This window comes from Lissotriton vulgaris, chromosome 6 (assembly GCF_964263255.1).
Source record: "Lissotriton vulgaris chromosome 6, aLisVul1.2, whole genome shotgun sequence".
Taxonomy (NCBI): domain Eukaryota; kingdom Metazoa; phylum Chordata; class Amphibia; order Caudata; family Salamandridae; genus Lissotriton; species Lissotriton vulgaris.
Window position 1 is genome coordinate 1,181,503,293 of NC_141694.1, and position 22,725 is coordinate 1,181,526,017.

Here is a 22,725-nt window from a genome sequence, read left to right on the forward strand (position 1 = left end):
GTCTGGCGGTGCTTATCCCTGCCTTCATCGCAAATGGGCTTATCGCACTTTTTTTGGTGTTGTGGTTTGTGTTTTTATCTCCGTCGAGGTGGTTGTATCACGGACATTGGCCACGGTTTCTGCAAACTATCGCATCGTACCCCCATGTTGTGAATTCCACGTTAACACAGGGTAATTTTCCTGTGATAGGCTGCGGTGTGTAAAGGTGTATTAGCATTTTTTAGTGATGTTTAGCACACGTTCTTGAGAATACAACCCTCAGTCTCGGTTAAATTCTAAGAAGCGGATCAAAAACAATCTTTTAAATTAAATGAAATAAACATAAGATGAGAGGGAAAACAAAATTCAGAAGCCTACTGACCTAAAGATTAATAGACGAGTGGGAGAGAGACACAAAAGAAGGACAAAATTACCATGGCGCAACAAATATTTTCAACTTTCAATTAAAAGTTCAGTCTATGTAATACCTACATAGACAAAAAGGCAACCAAATGCAACAAACAGTAGCTAAACCTAATAGCTACAGAGTGTGGTGAATGGTTTTGTTTGTATAAATGTGTGGCTGGGTGTTGGAAGGAAGATTCCAGGTTACAAATCATTTTCACATACTGCAGTAAAAAGAATTGTGTATTGACATAAAAACTTACCTGCTTGTTAAAAAAAAGTATTTTCTCTGTTTTTATGCTCTTTTATGGCTGTAATAGCCGAAGTAAAGTTTAATAAATGAATGAATAAAACCTGCAAATGGCACTTTTCAAAATAACTTCTATGTTCATAGATTTTTTGCATTGCTTTCTGGAAAATGAGAGAAGGATTTCAAATTCTTTGACCATTTACCTATATATCAAGGAGGAGCCATGTTAGTGCCTCAGCAAGAAAACAAGTATTACATTTAAGCCTCAATATAAATAAAGGTCTTTATTCCTTATATTTCATTTTATAATGAAAAATACCCACACATGCACTCTTGCACTTCAGGTTTCAGTGGACTGGTGAAAAACAATAGTTGTAGATGCAATCGCTTTGTAAATAAGATCTGTGGCCATATGTATCAAACTCTGATTTTGCGATTCTCAAATCACGTTGTTTTGCGAATCGCTATTTGAGAATCGCACAATGCTATGTATGTAGGATTTGCAAATAATTTTGCGAAGCCTACATATTCCTTAATTGTGAATTGCAAATTGTCATTTGCAATTAAGGAATATCTCCCCATTCTAGAGGCCCATAGGAATGAAAGGGAAGACTTTCTCAATTTGCGATTCTCAATTAGAGAATCACAAATTGAGAATACAATTTCAAGGGTGCCAGGGTGTCAAAAGGACACCCTGTTGCACCCCTGAAATGTGCATATGTGCACATGGGGCACACATACATGCCCTAAGGCAGTGTTCTTCAATCTGTGGGGGGCGCGACACCTTCCCAGGGGGGGCGCGCACTCCACGCTGACCTTCGTTCCCTGCTTTCCCTGTCTTCTTGGAGGACTCCGGTATTTGAAAGGGGGAGGGAGGGGAGATCGATGGCATCTTTTGTGTTGCTAAGTCTCCCAGGAGGGGGTTAATTTGTAGGTGACATGCTCGAGCTGCAGTGGGAGGCAAGCGTAGCTAGAGGGGTGGGGGGTGGGGGGGGGGGGGGGGCGTCCGCCCCGGGCGGCACAATTTTAGAGGCGGTTGCGCCGGATGCAGAAGACTTTCACTTTATAAGCAGCAGAAACGAAACTAGTCTGTTTCCTGCATCATGGCGCTGTGTGGTGTGTGACCGGTCCAGGGACCACCGGACCCACACCATCGTTCCTGTAGAGGAGGCTGCCCAAGGGTACAAGGTATGTGTGAGGCACTGCTGGGATCGCAGCTTTCACTACAAACTGTACTGCTTGACTGACTGTGCCCAGGAGAACAAGGTACGTGTGAGGTGCTTCTGGGAACACAGTTCTTTTACTGGGAATAATTACAACCTGGGGTACAGGGAATGTGCGAGATAATGCTGGGTAAGTAATTGTTTTACTGTAGCTCCTTATCTATCCATAGCTGCCAAGGCGTCAGAATGCTATGTGTGAAATTTTCATAATTTCAGTGTTATTTCGGGTGACATATCAATAAATACGAGTGACACTTTCTCACAGACCACACCTCACCATGTGACGATCTGTGAAAGGGTGGGTTTAGGAAGCATGCGAAAGGCGCCACAGACTAAGCTATTACGTCAGTCTGTGGCGTCAATTTAGGCTTGAGTTATTGTGTTTACGGCCATCCCAGAACGGGCTCTTTCAGACTTAGTGGCAGCTTGCATATTTGAGAATTCATCCGATACTGCACTGCGAGCTGCCTGAACACCATAAATAACGGAGGCAAATAAATGTGGGAGCTGCGTCACATAAAGAAACGGAACATACAGCGGGACAGACAGTGCAAGAATCACAGCACATTGAGGGGAGTTCAGTTTCACTTATGAAGCAGGAAAGGCACTGGAAACATTATCATACAAGTAGGAATGGGCCTCACTAAGTAGAACAGGTTTGTCTGAGGTGAGAAATGTCCAAACCTGCATTCTGGACGTTTTGGTTTAGTGAAGTTTATCAGGCTTGAAACCGTTTTTCATCTTTATATTGCACCACACAAACAGCTGTAAATTTTGGAAATTTTAATAAAGGTGTGATGAAAAGACTGTGGAACTGGAGAGCATAGTTAGGGTCATGGGGTCAGCTTAATTAACATTCTGTGATTCTGGGCTAATCACTTAGTCAACCCTGCCTAAAAAAAACAACACAAATGTGCTTGTGTAACATAACTGGCGCTCATGTAAAAAGCCATAAAACCCCTTTGGGTCAAGCTCCTACTAAATAAAAGTTAAAAACTGTAAAAAAGAAATCCTGATGAGTGTGAGGTAACGTTAAGTTTTCAGGTAAAATGACCGGATAAGCAGCTCCTTAAAAAAAAAAACACAAATAAGCTGGAGAAAAAAGTTAAAATCTATTCCTTACTAACTGCTGTGCTGTCTTCTCTGCAGCACAAATGGGGTCAATACAAAGCAACCTACTGTTACAACTGCAGATGGTTCTTTTATCTCATTTGCAGATCAAATGTGCTTAATGTTGTGGCAATAGACATTGCTAGATGTAATCTGCAGGGAGAATAAAACAGGCACTAACAACGCCACTTAGTGCAGCTTTTTATTAATGAAATTGTTGGTTACTCAATGGGTGATGTTTGGTGTATGAGAGTGTGAATGGGTGAGTAACTGAATGTGGGGGTTGACTGTGTGGGTAGGTAAATTTGACGACTGGTTGTATGAATTGGTTGGATAACCATAGGAAGCTTGATACGGATGGGTGAATATGAGTGAGTAAGTGAATGATGTAAGGTGGGAGAAAGTGAATTAATTGTTGGATGTGGGCAGGTAGGTAGGGGAATGATCTTAAGTGAGTAGTTGAGTGAGTAACCGGGTGGATGACTGTGAGAATGATAAGGTGGATAGACAAAAGCTTGTTAAAACACCATGAGTTGACTGAAATTCAACCTGCTGTCTTCAATAACCTATTTTAACACCTTCCATGCTCATGATGAGCTGAGCTCGTCATGAGGCACGGTTGAGCTGTGCTGATGACGAGCTGAGCTCGTCATGTAAAATGATAATAAAAAAAAGTCCGCACAGGAGGGGAAAACACATAGCAGCCAAGGGGTTAATGACTGAAAATATAACAGTGAGTTGGAATTGCAATGTGAATTAGGTGAATGAGTGGAAGGGTAGTTAGATGAGAATGTATGATTGAGTGAGTGAACAAGTGTGAGTGGGTGAACAGTAGAATGGGTGTGTGTAGCCTTTGACCGTGTCATGTATGTGCATGTAACTTGCATGATTGAGATAACTATTAGTGGCAATACTACGTGTCTCTCGGACATCTTTCCAGTGCTTGCCGTCCTTTCCCTGGATCATAAAATCAAAGCTGGTCCGAACAGGGGCCCCAAAAAAACATTTGGCCCACAGGCCCAAAAATCCTTAAAACGTCCCTGAAAGTTTTTTTTTAAATTACACAGACAGGCACACAAAATACCAGTCAGTCATGTGTTGTTTAAACAGCTTGCAAGTTGCTAAATATGGTTATAAATAAGAAGTATGTATTCATTTGTAATGTTAACGAGCTCTCGGTCCCCCCTTCTTTTTGTTGATTCATATGTAATGTGACTTTTCTATCTTTGTTCACTTTTATTATCAGTCATGGATCATTCATGCAGCTCTAGAAAACAAAAGTTCTTTCTATTTATATTTGCTGTTCAAAGTATGAACAGACAAGTGCTGAAAATACAGCTTTAGGTAACTGCTTATTTTTATACTATCTGTGACATCAAAATAATGAGCTGGCAACCCTAATCATAAGAATGGAAGTTTGTTGAGGGATCAGCACATTATTTATTTGCTCCACCCTGATCCCTGGTTACTGCCATAAAAGCAATAGTTTAACACATTTGAAACCTTACGCTGCCGTCAATAACATGCTGAGTTACTTTAAGTGTCTAGGAATGCACCTTGCATTCAGACCACTCACTCCTCATTCTCGCCCTTCACTTTCACTCTCAGTGAAATGGAGGAGTGTGGCTCACTGATTAGAGCGGCAGACCCTGATGCAGAGGTCTGTCCCGGGACCAGGGTTTAATTCCCGACGCGGCAGGGTCCTGAACCCAAAAATGTCCACGGACTCGATATTTCTCGCCTCGGTGCCTATTCTAATCATGGGTCCCACGCTGCAACTCTGGGCAATAGCTGCTTAATCTCCACTACGGCGGCCCACCCGCTGCGGGATGCCTGGCTTTCACCTTGGGATGCCCAGTAGGGGTTATCTCACAGGGAAAAGCCAGGACGGGTTCCCAAGGCAAGCGCCTTGATGCCTTCGGGTGATACGTGCGCTATATAAGTCGCAATACATTTACATTTACATTTACCCAGCACTCCCACTGACCCGATGCACTCACACCATTCACCCGCTTACCCTCCACTCACAGTGATCACTCTGCACTCACAGTGATCACAATGCGCTCACACTGATCACCATGCACTCACACTATTCACCCACTCACCTTGCACTCACACTGATCACCATGTTTTCACACCGTTCACCCCCCTTACCCTCCACTCACAGTGATCACTCTGCACTCACAATGAACTTGCGCTGTTCACCCTGCAGTCACACGAGCAGACTACTCAACCTGCACTTGTGAGACTTCACTCACCTGTCCCCCTCTCTGTTCAATCTGCAATCTCACTCCAATAAGCCCACCACTAACCATACATTCATTTGTCCCACTCTGCACTAACATGCACACCCAAATTCATATGGTCGCCTCACTCACCCCTGTACACAAGTATGGGCATGTTGTGTCCCATTAAGGTTTTCGTCCTAAATTACAAAAGGAGACATCTAAATGCACTACAATCCAGCCTTCCAGGGGCCCCTTGATAGAGACAGTTCTGTTTTTTCCCCGATGGACTGGAATAATTCCTAAACAAATTCTTGTAAATACCGTTTTGTTTAATTTCTTTTTAATGTAAGTGATGTGAGGGAGTCTATTACTATTTGTAGAGAAATGTTTGCATCATGCAACAACCATAAAAAACTTATTGTATAGAATGTTATTCGCTGAACATGACCGGAATGTGCGCGTGGCGGTCGAGTCCAGAAATTTCTGTCAGGTGGTAGGGGGGCCCAACATCCCAAAAAATTCAGCTGGGGGGCTCAACCTACAAAAGTTTGAAGACCTCTGCCCTAAGGGTATATATGTGCACCACATGGCACTTTGAAAAATGCAAAAAAGTGAATTTTTCAGAGAAATCGCAAATTACCACCAGCTTCAAGCAGGTGGTAATTTGTGATTCCTTAAGGCCAAATTTCACTTTTTCTGTGCTTCTTACAATGCATTTAAGGAATAGCAATTTGCGATTCCTTAAACGCAATCGCAAAATAGGAAATCGCAAATTTTGCTGAAATTCTGCAAATTTTCGCGTTAGCGATCACAATTTGGAATGATACATATGGCTGACAGTCCTTCAAAAGTTACTGTGAACACTATGATAGCTTCACTCTGGTCGGATTTAAAGCAGGGAGTTATGAAGGAATGAGGAGCCTTCAGCACACGGAGTATCCCTTCAAATCATAAATATTAGATATCAACATTGTTACTAAAGGTTAGCTTTCCCCATTTTTCACTACAGATTCTTTATCACAGAAGAAACTCAATAGCTCTGTTCAGGTTGGATAACCAAGTTTCCTGCGTTCCAATATATTCCAGTCATTAAAAACACTTTATAGAGAAATGCCGTTTATGTTGCATCAGCGTATAGATAGTGGAACATGACACATGAACGAAGAAAAGTCCACGCTCTGTCCTGCCAGACTTCTTCCAGCACACCCTACAGCAGAGCCATGAAGGATGAGTGTGGCTTGCAGCCTGCACAAATCATCTCTTGGACCTGGTTCTGAGTCTCCGCACACCGAAAAGTAATAACTAAAATGAGAGTCTGTCTCGTGAAAGGTTGTGCTTTGGAGACACCATAGTTTTTCGGAAAGGAGCATGCACCTAATCCTAAACTAAAGTATTCTGTGACTGTGATGGAATTACTAAGTGGCTCTGATGTCAAAATAGAGTGGTTATAATTTCCGATGTCACAACAGTATAAATGCTCGGGATTTTAAATCTTTTTAAATACACTGGATCACAAATGTTAAGAGGGCACAGTGTCTTACCTGGTGGCGTACTGCTCTATTCTGGAGTGGGTGTCATCATCAAAAATTTGGGGAGCATGAGAAGGGCTAGAAGGAAAACAGACAACATTTGTTTACACAGAGCATGGACACCAAGTCACAAAACATCTTTTTATAAAATGAACTACATGTGATAGCCGATAGATCCCTAAATCAGACAGCAAGCAGGAACTATTTTGCAGTTACTTCACTTTATTTAATTCCGGATATAAGGATCAATTTTTTTGGGGGACAATTTTATTAATGAACTGCAGGATTACTTAAAATCTTTACAGTATAAAATAAATAAAAGGATCAGGCGAGTGCAGATTATGAAATGGAAGGATGCTTTGTATACTCACTCATATTGCTCTGGCCACATGCTGATGAGCGTGACAGGCCTGCAAGAGAAGAAGGGACCATAAGAATACCGTTTTTTTGCCGGCAGAAGGAAGGTATAAAACACCTTCTGATCAAATATTGATTCGAACAACACAGAGCATAAAGAAAAAAAGCGGAGCCAGCAAAAGACGCTGCAGTGTTCACTGGGAGGAGGATTACTTTTCGTGTAAAACGACAAATTAAACCCAAACGACCCGGAAATAGTGCAATCGATTTGCTTTTCAAAGCTGTGTCCAAGAGTGAAGCAATTTGATTATTATAGCAACGCGATAAAATGTGGTGCAGTGAAGACGGAAATGAAGGTAAAGCAGTGTTCCAGTATTGCCTGAAGAAAGAGCGGGTAATGATTTCTATTTAGTGTACAAAGAAATGCGTTTTTGTTAAGACAGAAAAGAGGGCATATTAAATCACTTTAAAAATAGCCGCACATACAAAGTTGATGAATATGAAAATAACTGAACGGTCTTCAACTGGTGCCATGGTGACTGCCAGCTTCCAGAGTTCAAAGGCCAGGTGAGAAAAATTGCTGATATTGCTATGTAATTAAATTAAGATGTTTTTGACATTATATTATTGTTATATGAAATGTAAAGGGATTTCTAAAATGGAGGATTTTTACGGAATCACTACAAATAAAGGAATTACATTAAATGTGGAGTTCATCTGCAGAAACATGCACTAACTTGTGAGCTAGGTATACATCAAACAGCAGGGTTCTCTACCCAGGTACCAGCAGCAGGTGTATGCGACATCTTATACAGAAACATCAAAGTGTGCGTTCTCAGACGCCCACTGCCTCTGCCCTTTACCAGTCTGTAGCAGTCTTGCTTCATAATTTGTACCGCAATAATGGATGAAGTGGAGGGAAATTGCACAAAGTTATAATTTCACAATCAACTTTTCATTTGGCAAACAAGGCAAACTCATGCCTTCTGTCAGAGGGACGGAGTACCCTAGTCAGCATTCAGCTTTACATGTCCAACCACTTCACAGGTTTGTAGTTTCATATACCAAAATATATGGCAACATTTATTTAACATACTATATTTTAAACATTCTGAGGTAAACTCGAATATAGAGAATGAAGAGGTTTTATTGGCAGCTGCTGAATTCTTGCATGTTTACAAAATTCTCGTAAGATAATTCACAAGTTTTTAAATTCATCAGTGATATCTGATAATGCAAGAAGGCAGCTCTGATTAAGAACTTTTGTCTTTGGGGGCGTGGCTTGAACGCCGTACAAGATGGCGGACTGATCTCGGAGCTCCGTCAGCCGTCCACCGGACCCGGCGATTTTCTCCGCGTTTCCTGACCAAATGCGAGCGCTGTCGCTGGAATCCGCCGCCGGAACATGAGGTGAGCAGGGGGAACTAATCTGCTCTCCTCGCAACCGGCGGTGTCAGATTATAACATCTGCGACGCGCTTCGCTCGTCAGCGGCCGCCATTTTCGCCACTCTAAGTGCGCAACGCTCCTTTCCTCAAAACGCCGCTTTTTCACTGCCATGAATGCAACGCGGTTATTACAAGCACCGGACTCTTGCTTTTCTTGCCTCCTCTTCACCACTTTACCACCTCATTTGTAAAGTGTATTTACTAGCTCTGTGACAGAAAACGATGAGGTATTTTCTTCTCTCCTAACTGAATGCTAGTTCCTCGTGTATGTGAACTTCCTTTCCACAATATTCTGTCGCATTGCTCTACATTGACTCTGCAGTTCAGCCACCATTTCATTATGCGCTTTCCTTGACATGAGGTGATATTTTTCCTATATAATCTTCCTTATTTCTTTGAGAAGGCAATATAAAAACTTTTGTGGAAGAACATTGTGCTTATTCTCTGCACTCCTACGCAAGTTGTGGTCTTAATACACTTCTTTTTCCCGTTATTTATGGGGAAGCTTCGACAACTCAAGCTTACAGCCCCCAAAGCTAAACCACAGCTTTCCTCAGACTCTGACTCTGCGTCTCACGTCATGGATGACTCTGTTCCTGTCAAACCGTCCACAGCTCAAGGCGCAATTCCTAAATCGGCTACACCTAATAAGCCTCTTCAACCTGCTTCAATCAAACGTCTGAAAAAAGACCCTCCATCTCCGGATTCCTCGGCGCATTCTGCGTCAATGGATCTTATTCTGGAGGAACTTCGTGCACTCAAACCCTTCATGGCTGAAACGACTAAAACTTTACAATTCCTTCACGACAAATGGTCTACTCTGGAATCAAGGGTTTTACTGGTGGAACAATCTACAGAATCTCTTCAAACCTCCTGTGCAAAAATTACACTTTTGGAAAAGGATATTTCAATCTTGAAACGACAGTCGGAAGAGTTGGAAAATCGTAATAGAAGGAATAACCTCCGCCTTTATAATCTTCCGGAACTTACAGAAGGATCCGATCCGACAGCTTTCTTCCAAACATTTTTGCCAAAAATTTTGGACCTTCCTTCTTCCACCTCTCTTAATATTCAACGTGCGCACCGTCTCGGCCCTAAAGTCTCCACCAAGCCCAGAGGAGTCATCATGCTGTTCCTCCAATACACAGATCTTCTCCAAGTATTATCAGCAGCAAAGACTAAAAAACAAATTATGTGGGAGGGTCGCAGGCTATACTTATCTCAAGACGTTGCTAAAGTCACAGCTGATCGTCGAAAGCAATTCCTTGATTTAAGACCGCGTTTGAGAGATCTTGGCGCTCGTTATGGACTGCTTCATCCATGTCTCTTCAAGGTGACCTACAAAGACAGAACAACCACTTTCGAAGATCCACTCGTCCTGGAGGAATTTCTTCGTCGTCATGAGACTGTTAACATGGACACTGCAAGACCTGTTTAATCATCTCTGTTTTACCTTGCTCTCTAGACTTGTCTCCCTCCAAGTCCCTTGTCGTTTCTTGTTTCTAATGTTTGTATTTTACTGATTGCCTCCTATATTTCTACATTCTGCCCTCGTTGTTCAATTTCTCCGGTACTCTTCTTCTCTCATTCTTCATATGTACGCCTAATGTTCTTTCCAATTTTTATCTCTTCACAGATCCCAACCTTATGTCTCTCCATCCCGGTGTATCCGTGCTTCCATTCATTTGTTCCTTCGCTGGTTCCTACGGTGTTCGACGATGTGAGTTTCCGTTGTTGATGTCGTCCTCTTCTGGCGTCGTCATCCCTCAACTCTCTTGATTTATTCGTTGTTAGTTACGATGTTGCTTCTCTCTGTCCTCATCGCTATCTCTTTTCTATTACTTCTTTCTTCTCTTTCCTTACTCAATTCTTTCTCTTTATTCCTCTACTTTATCATCTATATTCTCTCTTGCTCTTTTTCTCTTCTATCTCATATTTTTTCGCATTTTTACTTTACCTTACTTCACATTTTCACTTATCTCTTACTATATCTTACCTCATATCATTTTACTAATCTTGTAAATTCCGAGTAGTTACTTGGAATGTTAAAGGGTTAAATAACCCCATTAAACGTCAGCGCGTCCTCACCCACCTGGCTAGGCTCAAGGCCGATGTAGCTCTAATACAAGAATCCCACCTTTCTGATGCAGAAGCTACTAAACTTAAAAGATGCTGGGTAGGACATGTTTTCCATTCTCCTGCTTTAGGTAAGAAAAATGGTACTGTTATTTTATGTCATAAGAAGTTAAATGTTTCTGTTGTTACTCAAGAACATGATGATAGTGGTCGTTGGGTTATTACTAAGCTCCTTATTGATAAAATACCTATTGTTATCTTTAATGTTTACGCTCCTACAGGTGTTGATAAATTGTTTTGGCCTGCTATTTCTGATAAATTAGTTACTCTTAATGAACAATATGTTATTTTCGGTGGTGATTGCAACCAAGTCCTAGACCCTTTCCTTGATAGAAATTCCAAAGTAAAAATTATCCCTTCCAAGATGCATTCCCAGTTTAGTGCCTCGATTCAAAACTATGCTCTAGTTGACATTTGGAGATTATGTAACCCTGACCTTAAAGAATACACGTTTTATTCCCCCACCCATCATTCTCAATCTCGTATAGATTATTTGTTTCTCAGTAAATCCCTAGCACAACTAGTCACTCATTCAGAAATAGGTTCCATTCTAATTTCAGACCATGCCCCCGTTTTTGTCGATATTGACCTCATTCCCTTCTCCCCTCATTCGGGACGTTGGAGATTCAATAATTCTCTACTTTTAGACCCCATTTTCACCACTAAATTTATAGAGTTTGCCTCTGAATTTTTTACCCTAAATCACCTCCCTGAGTCTTCCTTTGTCAATGTTTGGGACTCTTTCAAAGCAGCTGCTAGAGGATTTATCATTAATTTTGTCTCTCAAAAGAAAAAACAGTCGATTCTCAAGTCAACTCAAATTTTGGATAAAATAAAGAAACTAGAATATACATATTATAATTCTACCTCTGAATCTTCACTTCGTGAACTTATCTCTGCCAAAATTGAATTCAATAGATTTACTACTAACGCAGCTTCCAACTCTCTTCTTAAATGTAACTCCCGCTATTATGGAGGTCAAAACAAAATGGGCAAACTTCTAGCTAACTACCTAAAAATACGCAAAGAAAGAACAAAGATTGAGTCCTTGCTGGATTCAGCCGGTGTTTCTCTGTTCAAAGACAAAGATATATTAGCTCAGTTTGTCTCATTTTACCAAACTTTATACACTCCTGAGTCTAGCCCTGCCCCTGATGACCTTTTATCATATTTCCAAGATATCCCCTCCCCTCAATCTTCTCATGTAGATTTTCAATCCTTGGAGCTGGATATTTCCCCCTCTGAAATCTCGCATGCGGTTTCCATTCTCCGAAAAGGCAAAGCTCCAGGGCCAGACGGTTTTACTATTGAGTTTTACAATCATTTCTCTTCCCTTCTCCTCCCTAAGCTTTTACTATTATTTCAGTCCTTTGTCCAATCTGGATCTTCTCAGGGATCTTTTCAGGAAGCGTTAATTTGTCTCATACCCAAGCCAGATAAAGATCATACGTTATGTAAAAATTATCGTCCAATCTCTCTGGTAAACACTGATTATAAAATCTTCGCCAAAATTATAGCCCTTAGACTCGATCCTCTATTACCAGAACTTATCGGTCCGGAACAATCCGGTTTCGTTAAAGGTCGCTTATCGTCCGACAATTCTCGTGTTTTCTTTAACATTTTAAATAAAGCGTCCTCTCTTCCATCTCCTTTGGCTGCCATCTCTCTCGATGCCGAAAAGGCCTTTGATAGAATAGGATGGGATTTTATGTTTCAAGCTCTTCGTTGGTTTGGTTTTCCACCTAAATTCATTTCTCTCATTTCTTTACTTTATTCCAGCCCCCATGCCTCCATCTTTGCCAACGGTATTACTTCTGATTATTTTCCTCTTCGAAGAGGGGTTCGTCAAGGATGTCCTCTATCTCCTCTTTTATTTATCCTAGCTTTAGAACCCTTCTTAACTAAAATTAGACGAGATGAGCACATTTCTGGTTTTCAATATGGCCCCCAACAACAGATCAAATTATCGGTCTACGCGGATGATATTTTATTTTACTGCTCCGACCCTCAAACAACTCTACCTTCCTTCCTCAATCAAGTATCTGCTTTCTCCATTGTATCTGGTTATAAACTAAATACGGACAAATGTGAAATACTCCCCCTGAACCCATTATGCCTCAAACATCTATTCGACACCTCTGGTTTCTCCTGGCAACCTTCTAAGATTAAATATTTGGGTGTCTGGTTCGCCCCTCGCCTTTCTGATACCCTCAAATTTAACTTTGATTCTCTTTCTACTAAGATCACCAATTCTACCACACGTTGGAATCCTCTCTTTCTTTCTTGGTGGGGACGATTGGACTCCATAAAAATGATGCTGGCGCCTTTGGTTTTATACACCATTTCTATGACTCCTATTCATATCCCAAATCATTACTTCAAGTCCATAGATTCTATTTTGTTGAAATTTTTATGGAAAGGAAAAAGATCTCGAATAGCTCTTTCAGTTTTGAAGAGAGACAAATCTATGGGTGGGGTCAAATTCCCCAATTTTAAAGCATATCATAATGCCTTTTCTTTAAAACAAGCTCTACGCTGGCTCACTTCAGATCTTCCGTACTATCCTCCACTATGGCTTACGCTAGAATCATCCTTCCTCCATCCCTATGACTTCAATGAAGTTCTTTCCTTTTCCTCTAATGTTTCTTCTCTTCGGTCCCCTATAATTTCTCGCACTCGCTCCCTTCTCCAGCCCTACTTATTATCTTCTTATCCTTCTACTTCTTCTCTTCACACTCAACCTATTTGGCATAACAAACATCTTCAAATTCGCAACCGCTCTCTCTATTGGAAATCTTGGCACTCTCGTGGTTTAAAATGGATCTCTCAACTTCTTTCTGATACCGATCCTCTCCCCTTTCACCTTCTTCAAGAACAATTTTCACTACCTTCCTCTTCTCGTAAACAATATTTATCGCTGATTCCTTCCCTTCTCCAATATCTCTCCGATCTTCCCTCTACCAACTCTATTCCTATACCTCATCTTTCCATCTCTAATGCCCTTGACCAATCTCCCTCTGCTTCTTTTCTATATAAAAATCTACAATCGTCGACTGAACGCTCTAAATCTAAGGTTGAGCTGGCTTGGGAAAAAGACTTGTCTCAAGAGTGGCTCCCTATTTTTTGGGATAAGATTTGGTCTAAAATTCACAAAACATCTAGAGCTGCTAATACTACCCAAACCTTATTTTTTATATACAATCGTACATTATACACTCCCTCTATTTTGTCATCTTTCTCATCAGACACTCCCTCCACCTGTTGGTCATGTTCTTGTCCTATAGCTGATTTGAAACACATGCTCTTTGAATGCCCTCCCATTCTCCGTTTCTGGCATTTAGTTTGGTCTCAAATCCAAAAACTTTTCAATATCACTCATCCCTTTTCCATCCTTCATATTTTTCTGGGTTCCCTTTCCCCTGATCTTCCTGGATCTCACCTCAAACTCAAACTACTGGACCTCCTGATTGCCATAGCCTTTCATCATACTACATCACATTGGAAACAGGCTAATGATGTTTCCTTCACTGCATGGTGGAACGCAGTGTGTTTTAACCATCGTCTAGACACAAATTTTGTATCCCCTATTTCCCTAGCAATTCAACGTGACCTACTATGGATACCCCTTACCGAATACCTATCCCAGTTCTCCAGACCACCTCCCACTTCTCCATTACGCAATGTCGAAGTTCAAAAACCACCTTGAATGTTTAGTCTTAATATATATGAATCTATCGATGCACATTATGTTTTCTTATTGTTATTTCTACGATTTTTACTTCTAATGATTTTCCCTTCTCCTCAATATTCTTGCATCTCTTCAATATACATTGTTTTCTTTACGTTATTTTTCATGAATAATTCCACTGTAATGTAAGAGAAAAAGTTGTGTTTTTATAACTTATGATTGTTTCTTCCTGTACTACTGTACTGCTTTGCTAATCTCATTCCTTAATAAACTTCAAACTTAAAAAAAAAAAAAAAGAACTTTTGTCTTTCAATAACAAATTGTGATTGCCTGTAGCTTACTCAGTCATCCACAAAAAACGCTGCAAAGACTCCATAAACCTAAGGCATGAAAGCGCCACTCAGATGGCCTCCAATGTACCAGTATGAGTCAGTTCAAATAACTGTATTCGATTCGCATGAATCATGAAAGTGTTCCATACACACATAATACAATTCGATAAAACTTAAAACCTTCTATACAACAATCGGGGTGAATACATACAATAGTTTGCAATTAAAAAACAATTTCATAATATGCAAGAGTTAATCAATATGATTTTCCTGTCACAATTCATACCGTTTCCTAATTAACAACACAGTTCTGATGAAGTTAAGCACAGCACTGCAAATTGCAGTAGTAGACAAAGATCGTAAGTAATTAAAACCTTCTTGATACGAACAGGGACGAATTTCCTTTAAAATGGGCTGAAGAGAGCCATGCCCTAATATCCTTATAAAGTGCGCAAAACAGCATAAAGTGCATTGTGCTTTGTTGGGCTACATTATTGCAAGGACAGGAAGTCAGTCTCTCACACCAACTTGCCTGTTTGGGAAAAGCCACAAGAAAGTGCAATGTGCAAAGACGAAACCTAGTTAGAAGGAAATGTGATAGTGTATGAATAGTAAAAGACAAGTAAAATTGTTGATGAGATAGCGGCACATAAGTAAATGTATCATTATCATGATTGGTAGTTCTTATTTGATTATAATATGCATTTTTTCTGATTATTTTCATATTAGATTGTATACCGTCATGATTATCATTGTAGTGTCCCAATCGGATCCTATGAAAGGTGTTCTTCACATAACAAATGCAGGGCTTTATCCATATTCATACAATCTCTAATAATCGCTCTGGAGAACGATAACTCCCCTGAGACCACACCTTTCCCCATAGGATCAACGGGGCAATAATAATTCTATCTCTGACATAATCCAAACCCACCTCAGCGTGACAACATTTTGAGATTTGTCTGGCTGCTTTTTTTTGATCCCATACTCCTGCCCCGTAAGTTGCCACTGAGAGGCACTTTGATCTATATAGAGTTAACATTTCTGACACCAGCTTATGTCCCAGTTTGCACACAAAGCGGAACAACCCCTCTATAATTCTACTTGTATGTTGAACCCTAGCTACAATCAAATGGTCCCAATTCAATGTATTATTAAATACATTCCCCAGGTATGTAAAATTGGGTACCTTATCAATGGTCTTTTCGTTTACCACTAATGTTCTCGTTTAAGTCTGTTTGGGACACCAATCATGATAAAAGATTTACTAAAATGTACTTTTAGGTGCAATGCCCTCATAAATCAGTAAAAGCAATCAATGCTTTTTGAAGGCTATTGGCCGTTAAGGCCATCCAAACCGTATCATCAGCAAATGACAATAAAGGGACCAGCTGACCTCCTATACTGGGATAATCCAACTGCTGGTCTAATAAGAATTTCTCCACCCCATTTGTATATAGGAGAAATAAAAAAGGGGAAAAAATACAGCCCTGTCGGATGCCCTCTGTTGAGGCAATTGGCCTAGTCTTCTCTCCTCCTGGGCTATGAGTCACCAATACAGCCTGATCCCACAAACCCAACAATAAGATACCCAGCTAATATGACTATAGTCGTGGAAAAAAATGAATATTAAAAAATAAAATTAAACTAAAAAGCAAAGCCTAGAACTCATTTTATGTTGTTGAATAATGTCAATCAGTTAGGCTCTTCGCACTGGCCAAAATTGTAATTCCTCTTTAGGTGTAGAAAGAAGGTCCATCGAAAAGAATGTGGCTTACTATTTGGTGGGTTGCCGAAAGCCGATAAAGCAACCTCTATAGACACTGTGGCAGCTTTATATAGTCATAGTTTGTTACTGACAATTAATATCAAAGGAAGAGAAAGAAGAAAGAGGCCCTGTTGGGAGAAGGGGATGGACAACCTTCTTATATTCAGTGTCTTGTAAACTTTTCATGCACTAAGCACATACTTCAGCCTGGTCACAGTAAGAAAGCATGAGGCTGCGGTGAATGGAGAAGCAGGTATTACACAAGCTGTGTCGCAAGGTGGCATTGACTAAACTAAACTATGAACACCCTTCCTCAACTCCCTCAAATGCAGGTTTTATTTAGGTGAAGCCACAGTACTTAATGACGTAGCAGTAACATGGGATGTCTGCTGTCCAATCACTCCATTATCAGAGATGGGAATCACCATGAAGGGTAAATTAAGTGTACAAGACGATTTTTATATTAGTTAGCCAAGTGAGTTTTAGGCACACCCACGTTTGGCAAATGAGGGTGTTTTGAGCACACCCACGTTCGGCAAATGAGAGCATTCCAGCCGAGCTTCGGTGAGTTGCTTTCTATCACCCAATAATGTGAAGTGGAAGATCTGGCCTGCAACTCCATAGCCCACTGTCTACAACTTGGGCACCAGATTAAATCTCCTCCCGGCTAAAGAAGCAACATCTGCTACAATCACAACCTGAAAGCAGGTGGTCCACAAGGACTGCAAACCATGGACAGTATTTCTTCACCTTCCCTAGCTTCAATGAGGAGTCCATCACAACTGGTTACCTTTTTCCTCTCACATTAGCAGCACTCTACGTTCCAGGATTTTCTAAGGGGACACTCCATTGTAAGGCACTTATTTGATTTGATTTGTCTATTTGTATAGCGCGCGATTGCCCAAGGGCGTCTTGGCGCTGAGATATACCACTGGCTCGTGCAAAGAATAACAATGAAGTGGCTCAAAAGGATTACACATTAGAAATGGTAAGACAAGGTTTAGGTCCCATTGGCGCATGACAAATGGGGCAGGATGAAAAGATGCTGTAAACATCCAAGGAAACAAGTCACAACCAGTGACTTAAATAGGAATTGTTGATCCGAGATGGCTGATAAATAGCTTTCACTGTGCCCAAAGCAGGCCTTGAAAGGCAAGGAAAAGAACAAATAAAACCTGTGACAGAGACATAGAAAGGGATCCACCTGCCGTGTGGAACACCATGCCTCAACCTTTTCCCAACGGCAGGCAGAGATGGATTTAGCAGAAGGAAGCCAAAAAACATCACAGACTTTGGAAGGAAGGTTGAACACTCTCCTGTTTATGATCAATCTCCACGCATGAAGTCGAAGACTGCGCAGGTTCAGGTGCAGCACCCTGCACCTTTGATGTGACAGAAGGTCCTCCTGAAGGAACAGACCGATCGGAGGAGTAACAGTCAAGCCCAGGAGATCTGGATACAAAATCCTCTCAGCCCAATCAGAGGCTATTAAGATGAGTTGGCCCCAGTCAGTCTGAATCTTCTTGAGAACCCAGGGCAGTAGGGGTATCAGGGGAAAGTCCTGAACTCTATTCAAGAAGAAATGTATCTCAGAGCAAGAGCCACTTTGGAAACTGCAACGAGCAGAAACAATGACATTGTGCATTCCCACTCTCAAAAAAGAGTGTGCCACTTCAGGATTCAGACGCTATTTGTGGTCCCCCAGCCACCTCCAGCTGAGCACATCTGCACTGGCGTTCAAAGATCTCGCCAGATGCTGAACAACCAGAAAAATTTCCTTGCACTCTAGCCAGTTCCAGAAGCTGTCCTGCCCATAAACACCTGAACCAGCCTCTCTTTGATGGACAGTAGGAAGGTTTTCAGTGTTTGACGGATCACTCTCGGCTCCAAAAAGTTGATGTGCAGCAGGGACTCTGATCTCCATCTCTACCAAATGGCTGCCCCAACTCAGAAGTGATGCATCTGTCACCACTGTGAGATTTGGGTGGGTAAGGGAGAGAGGTCTGCCACCTGCCCAATCATGGCTCCTTAGCAACCACATCATATCTTTAGCAGTACACTTCAATATCTGGACCAGTTTGGAGAGATTTTTCTGATGCTGCGCCTATTGGGACTTAGATCCCACTGCAGAGCCCGCATATGCCAATGGACATATTTTACCAGCAGTATATTGAAGAATATAGGCTGAAACATCGGTATCATAGCTTGAATACCTCTGACTTGTCGCTATGGAAAATAAGCCTGAAACTGCACTGTGTCCAGAATGGCTCCAATTAAAGGGAGCGTCTGAGACGAAGTCAGGTGTGACTCTCGCACATTGATGGGAAACTTCAGCTAATGCAGGAGGTCCACCATAGTCTGGAGGTGGGAGACGACCACCTGTGATAAGCCGGTCTTCAAAAGCCATTTGTCGAGCTATGGGAAGGCTAGCACTCGCGACCTCCACAGATGTGCTACTACCACCTCCATCACATTGATGACATCCAAGGGGTGCTGATAACGTCAATGGAGCATGCCGAACTGATAAAGCTTGTGGCCCACTGTGAACAGCAGGTAACATATATGGGCAGGAAGGACGTGTATATGAAAGTAAGCAGCCAGAGAGTCTAGTGCTACGAGCCATTCTCAGGGATTCCAGGACAAACAAAACCTGGGCCAACAGGAGCATTTTGAACTTCTCATTCAGGAGAAAATAATTGAGAGGGCGCAGGTCTCAGATGGGACGGAGGCCTCCATCCTTCTTTGGTACTAGAAAGTAGCAGGAATAACAACCACACTCTCTCTTTTCATTTAAAAAACCCCAGGCTCCATAGACAGATCAAGTGGGGATGCGACACAGACATCTGATGGTGATCACCCCCAGAAGGTTTGAAACCGGAGTGTTTCCCTGGGCGCATGTCACTAGCACAATGGGAGCAAGCTCAAAAAAGTTGACCAAATAGTGGTTGAGGTAGCTCTAGGGATCAGCTCTGTTGTCTCTGAAAGAAAGAAACTGATGTTAATGCGCTATGGTGGGCCTTTATAAAGCACTGCAACGTCACTTTTGAGGCGGATGGCGTCAACTCAGGGCTGAATGACTCCACCACCCGGCATGCAGAGGTACTGCTCAAGATTCCCCAGATCCAGTCGGATGACAAGGGAATATTCTAAGGTGAAGAATCTGTGGTTAGAAGTCTCTATTAGATATAATAAATCTAAATAGTATTTTATATGAGGTGTTTAATTTTCATTGCTAACAGAAAAAAATCTCAAATTCCAGGCTGTTTCTTTTTCATAAAACATTGCAGCTATTATAAATGAAAGAACCATGTGCACTCTTGCAAACTAATCAATGCTCACAGAAAACACAGCACTATTTTTGTATTATTTTTGCAAAACATTTTTGGCCAGGTGTACGACCATTTCATTTTGTGATTTGCAAATTGAGAATTTTAGCGACTGGCAATGTGGAGTCGCAAAAAGTAATGTACTAATGTGTCTCTGGCACATTTCGCGATTCCCAATAGGATCACAAATGACCTGCCTTATCAATTTTCATGAGACAGGACACATTTTGCGACTCAGTGGGAATGGGCAACACGGGGTTGGTGGCAGCAGACCCCATGTCTGTGTTTTCTTTTTAAATAAATCAATTTTTTTTTAAAGGCAGCCAGTTTTCCTAAAGTAAAATGGAATCCATATAAAAATAAAAATGGAACACTTCAGTTTTATTTTTAAAGAGCAGGCAGTAGTCCGTGGGAACACTGCTGCTCTTAAAAAACATTGTTGCTGCAATTGAAAGGGGAAGGAGTCCCTTGGGGACCCATTCCTGTTTGTGAGAAGTTTACCACCAATTTGAAATTGGTGGTAAATGAGATTGTTTTGTGACCACTTTTGTGGTTGCAAAACAATCTTCCATCCCCCTGTGAACCGCTATTAGGAAAGGATGCCCTTGGCACGCCCCTTCCTAATAGCGACTCGCGAAACCTATTTTCCAAGTCGCTTAGAGACGCACAAAATAGATTTGGAACATGCTACAACCCTTTTTAGTGGTCACAAACTGGCCGAATTCTCGTTTAGGGCCACTAAAAACTGTTGTTCATCTGGCCCCTAATTGGTTATTACAAACAGTGCAAGTGGTGAGTCGCAATACACAGTAAAGACGTAACACAAATCCACAAAAATAGCATGACCACAAAGCAGCAAAGCAATAATGCAAGCCATTACGGTATATCAAAATCACCCCAGGACGCAAGAAATGATCCTCTCAACCCATGCATGAACTGTGCATGTCAGGGGTCTGTGGGCACGCATCACCCAAACTGGACCATGGTCATTCCATGGGAAGATCTAGCTGAATGCCCCTGAACCCAGCCCAATCCTTCCAAATTTTGGTCTGTTTCCGGGAACCCCCTCTCATTAAATAAATAGGGCATTCTAACCCCATACAGAAGTCCATGCCTTTATCCCACGTCTATATGAGAGAGGCCTGAACATCCTACCAGCCCAAGCAATGTCTTGTTTGGCCACAATCAAACCCAGCCAGAGCAGTGCCCTTTGATAGTGATTGCCAAACTAATCGTCCATGACATGCTGAAGGATGAGTTTGGGGTCTCAGGGAATCTTCCAGCCTAGAGTACAGGGCAGCAGAAAAAAGTGGAACAGGTTGGCTTGTGGGTTGGCATACATCAAATATTTTCCCAGTGGTATCAGGCCCATCCGATACAACCTCTCTCTGGTGAGGTAGACATGGTAGATCAACTTAAGTTGTGCCAGCCTAAATTTGGATGCTATAATCACCTTTCTAGGAGCCTCTGCTGCTTCCCTCCACTCTTCATCCTACAACAGGCCCAGTTCCTCTTCCCATGCCCTCATCACATCCAGCATTGGAACCGGGGTATTACGCAAAAGCATTTTATATATCTCGTACAGCTTGTGATCATTTATATTAGTAAGAAGGAGTTTTGGCTTCCATGGGGGAGAACTCGGGAATGGTCTCCTCCACCTCAAGAATTTCTATAGTGCCTGGCAACTTTGAAGGTAATGAAGGAAACGTGTTTGATGTATCTCATATTCCTAGTGCAAGTCTTGCGAAGACTTCATGGTCCCATAGTGTAGTACGTCTCCTAATGTGGAGAAACCTATGGAATCCCGAGTAGAAAAACCGTGGTGAGCCACAACTTGCAAGCGTCTCCGGCATCAACCTACCCGCTCATGCTATTGATTTCATGGCTGTGGTTCAGATCCTCAGTACCACATGCATGGCTGGAGAAAGAGTCCTTGGTGCGACCCCTCCGTAGAGCAAATGCAGAACATTTTGACGACCTTCACCACCCTCTCTGCTGCTTAAGCTGGATCATCAAAATCTCCAAACCACCAATTAATTTACGCTTTACGGAAAGGCCCACCCTGCAATAGCACAGTTATGATTTGCGCATTTCCCTTTGTAAAGAAGGTCTTATCTAAAGGGAAAGGGTGACTCTGAAATTGGCAGAGGAGGTTACTATTTTAAAGATGGCAGAGAGTCCCATGAAGAATAGGAGGAGACTAGACCAAAATTTCATATCCTGCGCAAGACTGTCCAAGGGGGATATAACATTACTTTAAAAAAACCTCTGGGCTCATCAGTAATGTAGACCCCCAGATACTTAAAACCCAACAGAAGTACTGGTATGGCCAACATTCACATGTTATCACTCAGGCAGGGGATAATGGGATAGATCGAGGACTTCTTAGTATTCACCTAAAGCCTGGAGCACAATCCAAATATCTTTAAGATTTGGAGAGCTCTAGGACCCGATGCCTCCGGGTTATCCAGGAGTAACACACATCATCAGCGTAAAGAGAGATTCAATCACACACTTCTGATGTCCACTGAAACCCTCGGGCCAACCCACCAACTGAAACACAGGCCGCCAGGTGCTCTATTGTGAACACGAACAGCATGGGGGACAGCCTTGATGGGTGGCCCTAGCTATCGGAAACCACTCTGACACCACCCCACCTACCCGCAACCTAGCCTTAAGGTTGGTGTATAGAAGATGAACATAGCAGAAACATTTCAAACCGAACCCAAAGGGGGGCAGGAGGGGAAATACGTATTCTCATTCCACAGTGTCAGAGGTAATCCTAAAATCAATGGACAGCAGTGCCCTATGGCCTTGGCTTGCTTGCTCTACTCAATAGCATTATATATTCGTCTCAGATTGTGCCGCGTAGTGCGATAGGGCTTAAACCGGACTAGTCCAGGTGGACCAGTTGGGCGATAGCTCTGGTCAGTCAGGTGGACAGCAT

At 41.9% G+C, this 22,725-nt stretch overlaps 1 protein-coding gene across 3 annotated transcripts in view; it reads right to left on the reverse strand.

The window, feature by feature from the left end:
- The window catches only part of UTRN (utrophin), a 1,497,630-nt gene that overhangs the window by 125,724 nt on the left and 1,349,181 nt on the right, over positions 1-22,725 (reverse strand). For all 3 annotated transcript variants that reach the window (XM_086927281.1, XM_086927282.1, XM_086927283.1), the window contains 2 exons: positions 7,096-7,134; positions 6,737-6,802 (listed from right to left, as the gene is read on the reverse strand). In XM_086927281.1, the coding sequence (XP_086783407.1) occupies positions 6,737-6,802; positions 7,096-7,134 (105 nt within the window). The remainder of the gene's footprint in view (positions 1-6,736; positions 6,803-7,095; positions 7,135-22,725) is intronic.